Source organism: Lactuca serriola, chromosome 2 (assembly GCF_051521515.1).
Source record: "Lactuca serriola cultivar US96UC23 chromosome 2, Lser_US96UC23_V15, whole genome shotgun sequence".
In the NCBI taxonomy this organism is placed as follows: domain Eukaryota; kingdom Viridiplantae; phylum Streptophyta; class Magnoliopsida; order Asterales; family Asteraceae; genus Lactuca; species Lactuca serriola.
In genome coordinates this window covers 204,920,624-204,925,963 of record NC_136409.1, presented here as the reverse complement: position 1 = coordinate 204,925,963, position 5,340 = coordinate 204,920,624, and the positions used below count along the sequence as shown (strand labels likewise).

At 35.5% G+C, this 5,340-nt stretch overlaps 1 protein-coding gene across 1 annotated transcript; it reads left to right on the top strand.

Moving 5' to 3' along the window:
• Nucleotides 1-2,016: 2,016 nt before the first annotated feature.
• LOC145090743 (NAD-dependent malic enzyme 59 kDa isoform, mitochondrial-like) lies at nucleotides 2,017-3,574 on the top strand. Its single transcript, XM_079028836.1, has 6 exons — nucleotides 2,017-2,167; nucleotides 2,604-2,664; nucleotides 2,775-2,878; nucleotides 2,968-3,051; nucleotides 3,235-3,341; nucleotides 3,460-3,574. The coding sequence occupies exons 1-6, from the start codon at nucleotides 2,045-2,047 to the stop codon at nucleotides 3,557-3,559; spliced, it is 579 nt and encodes a 192-aa protein (XP_078884962.1). The 5' UTR covers nucleotides 2,017-2,044; the 3' UTR covers nucleotides 3,560-3,574.
• Nucleotides 3,575-5,340: the final 1,766 nt, after the last annotated feature.

Here is a 5,340-nt window from a genome sequence, read left to right as displayed (position 1 = left end):
GGACCAAGGAACACGAAGATGCTTTCCATGAACTTAAAAAATATTTAAGATCATCACCCCTATTGGTAAAACCATTAGATGGGGAACCACTTCTTCTACACCTTTCAGTATCCTTAAGCACGGTGAGTGCAATCTTGGCTAAAGATCTTAATACACTACAAGAAAAATAGCCTTTTACGACGCGCAAACCACGACACTCATTGATTTATGTTACGCAATGGAGAGTGACGTTAAAAAAGTGTCATCTCTTCAGAAAATTTAAGGATTTAGGTCACGCATTATTGCGTGCCTTTAAATTAGTGTCAAAAGAAAAAAAAATTAATACCACGGAGGGCGCTGTACCTTAAATGCGCGCCCTCTATATGTGTCGCTTTATAATTTTAATGAACGCGCGTTCCTTAGTTACAAGCGGGAAAAGAAAAGCCAAAAAATTAGAAAAGCCCGCTACCCTCCCTGCCCTAAGCATTTTCACGCATCTTTCATTCTCCTCACATTGTTGTGCAACTTCTCAATCAAAGATCGAAGGTTACGATTTCATCTCCATCTCTCGACTTCATCATCTCAATCAAGAAAAAGGGCTTCTGATTTCCATTCATATACTTCATCGTTGCTGTAATTTCACCTTCTTCATCTCTCTGCTGTTATTGAGAATACTCGCCAATAGTTTTCTTATTCCCCACTCGATGTTGAAATTTTCAGAAAAAGCCCTAATTAAGTATTATACTCTCAAGTCTCAATATTAGAATCCAAATATTAATTCTCGTTTGTTTCTTATTCCCCACAGATAAAAAGAAAAAGGGGAATTAGAATGACGAAGGTAGCGGGAGTTTTGGTCCTGTGGTCGTGGTTCATCTATCGAGAAAGGAAGATGGGAACGCAAGCAACCATGGTGGTCGATGATGGAAATCAATCGAGAAAGGAGAAGCACCTTTGGTGCGGGATCGATTTGACAAAAAGAGAAGGGAGAAGCAGCGACGCTTCTCTTGTCTGCCACAGCTTGGGGGGAGGTGCTCCGGTGGTCTCCTTGGCTGTTCTTCCTTGTCGCCAGCAGATTACATGTAGGGAGGGGACTCAACTAGTCCGATGGAGTAGGACAAGTAACGGCTGGTAGATCAGGATGATCGATCTATTCATGAGGAGGAGGAGGAAATTATTGGTTCCCGGTGAGCCTTCCTTGGCTTCTTAGACTTCGTCATCGGTAGAAATCGGAGGACCTTTGGGGTTTAGACAGATCGAAGGAAGAAGAATGAAGAAGTGGTGGTCTTTGGTGATTGAAGGTAAACGGATGGGGTTTTCTTGAACCTCACAAGTCGTATTCTTTCTTAGATTTAATGGTTTCCATGAATCTTTTTTGGTGATTCCAACACACACATAAATCAGCATTCTCTCAAATTTCTTTGAAAATCCAATTGTTTACTTGAACTTCCTTCTAATTAAAGCCATTGGTAGAAGCCTTTCATCAGCTCGAATCTTATTATCTTTCCATCCATAGTCTGTAATACTAATACAAACGCAAACAAAACACTCCTTTCTGTTTTCCAATTTCCACAATGGTTTCTTCTCAATTAACTGCTTTAATTGAAAACAAGCCATTCAAATCCTCCAAGAACTATTTCCAATTCCCAAAAAACCCTCCCAATGAAACATCAAATACTCTTGAATTGGACTTTTCTGATACATTTGGTCCTCTCCCACTGCCAGCTGGCAATTCTGAAATTCCAAGCGATGACCCTGTGGTCATTTACAGCCGTTCACATTCTTTAGTGGGTCCCACGCCATGTGTAAGCCACTTGCTGTATACTGTATAATTCAAACTTGTAACAAATTCTGTGAATTAATCAAAAACCCTTTGTGTGAATTTTGTTGGTATTGGCTCTTATTATGTTATTAATTAAAACATAAAGTTTTTTCACAATATGCTCTCTGTATACAAAGAATGTGCTAAACTGTCATAACTTGTTACATCAAGCATTTTCATTCTAATTATTTTTATTCATAAACCAATTTAGATATAAGTAAATTATTGTAAAAATTTCAGGTAGACATGGTAGTTCTTACAGATGGCAGCCGTATTCTTGGGCTTGGTGATCTTGGGGTTCAGGGAATGGCCATACCTATTGGAAAGCTCGATATGTATGTTGCTGCTGCTGGTATCAATCCTCAAAGAGTATGCTTCTTTTTTTTTAAATCACAACTTCAATTCATATGCTATACTACTTGATCAAACACATTCCCTTTGACACTCCCGTGTGAAAAGAAATTATAAGATGTTTAATGGAGTGTTTGGTTTGTGAATGAAATTGGACAGATTAGGAATATAAGATTCCATTATGAGACCTTTTTGGTTGCCAAATGGATGGAATTCAATCCCATTTCTTTCATTTGATATATATTTCAGTAAGTAAACATTAAAAAAAAAGTTTCATTTATATATGAACCAAGCAAAAGAATGAAATTGAATTCCATTCCATTCTAGTTTTTGTCAACTAAAAATGTGACAAATTACAATTCCTTTTAATGGATTCATCCCCTCAAATAATATTCTATGAACCAAACGAAAACGTGGTGTACATTCTCACTAATACATTTGGTCTGCATTGCAGATCCTTCCTATCATGCTTGATGTTGGAACTAACAATCAACAGCTACTAGATAATCCCCTTTGTAAGTGGATAAGTGTACACAAACTCATTGTTTAGCATCTTTAACTTTACCCACAAGTTAATATTATTTTAATTAAATGATTTCTTTTTTAACTATATTTACTTTGAGAGATATAGGACTACGACAACCTAGATTAGAAGGGGATGAATATATATCGGTAGTGGATGAATTAATGGAAGCTCTTCATGCACGTTGGCCAAAGGCTATTGTCCAGGTTCATTTTTTTAAAAGCTTTCAAATGTTTGGTTTTTTATGTGTGTTGAATTTATATGAAATCTTTTATGATTGTCCATGTTAAATTAGTTTGAAGACTTTCAATTCAAGTGGGCTTTTGAAACTCTTGAAAGATACCGGAAGAAGATCTGCATGTTCAATGATGACATACAGGTTAGAATCTGTCTAATGCTTATGCTCCTTGATTTGAAACATCAAGTTATTGTTTGGTATGATGGAGTCAAGGAAGGAATGGAATGGTTCATTCCACCGGAACGAAAAAAAAATTCATGTTTGTTTTGCCTGATGGAATGATGGAACGGAATGGGTGATTCCTCCACTTGTTCTTCTTTGCAGGGAACTGCTGGTGTTGCATTGGCTGGATTACTTGGAACTGTTAGGGCACAAGGTCGCCCTTTATCAGACTTTGCAAACCAAAAAATTGTCGTTGTTGGTGCTGGAAGGTACTTCACACCCTCATTTCTCCTTATATATATATATATATATATATATATATATATATATATATATATATATATATATATATTATGAACTTTAACTTACATTCAGTATGGTTTTCAGTGCAGGGCTTGGTGTTCTTAAAGTGGCCTATCAGGCGGCTGCAAGGATGGTAGGATCAGAAGCAAAACCTCAATTTTTCCTACTTGATAAAGACGTATGATTTTACGAAAATGCCCTCGTCCAACTTACCATCTTATTCTGTTTCTATTATTTTTCAGTGAACTAATAGTTTGAATAGAAAATAAAAAGGGGAAACGTAAGTGCGTTGCTATTATGAATATAAAGTTTTAAAATTTTTTTGGATGCAAGGTTTGATCACAAAGGAGAGAGGTTGTATTGACTCAACAGCTGCACCATTTGCCAAAGATATTGGAGAGGTTGAAAGTTTAGGTCTCCATGAGGGATCTGATCTTCTTGAAGTGGTACGTTACATCTATTTTTGGAATAATTGTGTTTTTTTAGTTAATTATATGAAAAACTTTTTTAAAAAGAAAAAAAAAAGTTATATACTTTGCAAATGGGGATGCCAATTTTATGGTGTTTTGCAGGTCAAAAAGGTCAAACCTCATGTTCTTCTTGGTTTATCTGGAGTTGGAGGTGTTTTCAATGAGCATGTATGTATTCTTTTTTTGGTTTAATAAGTACTGTATAATTTTCTGTACTTTTTTGCTGATAGAAACCGTGAAGCTTCTGTTGGGCCACACATTATTAACCACTTATTTCTGCTTCCTCTTAAATCAAGGTAGTCTATGGGTATTTTTTTTATGTGAAGCTCGTCTTTTTTGCAATGATAGTCTATGGGTATTTTTTTATGTGAAGTTCGTCTTTTTTTGACTTTTGACTTTTATATTTTTTCATTGTGTGGTTATAATTTGTTTCAGACATCAGGAATCTTAAAGCAAAATGAAGTGAATTCCAAAAGTAGTACAAAGATGGAATCACCTATTCCGATTCCAATAACCTCTTATTTTTGTCATTAGTTAAAATTTTCAGATATTAATATGAAGTGTTTTATAATTGGTTAACGTATAAAATGAGTTTGGTTTCAGGTTGATGCTAAGTTGAAGGATGCAGTTGAGAAAGAGGTTGGTAGGATAAGAGGTTTGGTTGGATTAGCTTTTTCCATAGCACAGAAGGTTAGGGACAGGTCTATATTTTTTTTCTTGATCAAGTCTTGTTTTTGTTAAGTAAACAAGAAACATAAACTAAAAGGTCTATATTTTGTTTCTTGATTGGTTTGATGCAACAGCTTCTTTACCTTTTGTCCATGTAGGATCCACCAGGAACAGGAAAAACACAAACAATTTTTGGGCTTCTTAGTGCCATATTACATACCAACTGAGTATCTAAGTCTCTTAACTTTGTAAGACATTGATTACTTGAGGGTATTTTTAGTAACATTGTAAGAGATTGATTACTTGAGGGTACTTATGGTATATAATGTTATATTCTTTTGTTAAAATGGTCCTTAGTGCAATGAATTATCTTTATTGTTTATGGTATTTTATTTTGTATTATGAGACTTTTAATGTGTTATTTAATTTGAAAATTAGTAAATCTATCAAAAAAGTATTTTATTTCTATTACGAGAAATTAAATGCAAATTTAATATAAAAATTAATAAATATATACTTTTTTTTAAACATTTAAATTTACGATACGCAAAAATGTGTGTCATCTTCATTTATGACATGGCCTTTCTTGACAGGGGCTTTCTTGATACGCGTTGCGTGTCATTAACACGCGCGTCGTAAGGTTACGACACACGAATGCGTGTCGTCTTCCTTTATGACAGGGCCTTCCTTGATACGCATTGCGTTTCGTAAACGCGCGTCGTAACTGCGCGTCGTAAATGAGTGTCGTAAATGCGCGTCGTCTTTCTTTATGACAGGGCCTTCCTTGACACGCATTTGCGCGTCGTCTGAGCGTTTTACGACGCGC

What these genes read in the sequence shown, in the direction of transcription:
- LOC145090743 (XM_079028836.1), top strand. Translation starts at nt 2,045, where the DNA reads ATGGTAGTTCTTACAGATGGCAGCCGTATTCTTGGGCTTGGTGATCTT. An exon ending in CTGGTATCAATCCTCAAAGA is followed by an intron (nt 2,168 to 2,603) that starts GTATGCTTCTTT and finishes TCTGCATTGCAG; the next exon opens with ATCCTTCCTATCATGCTTGA. An exon ending in TGTTCAATGATGACATACAG is followed by an intron (nt 3,052 to 3,234) that starts GTTAGAATCTGT and finishes TCTTCTTTGCAG; the next exon opens with GGAACTGCTGGTGTTGCATT.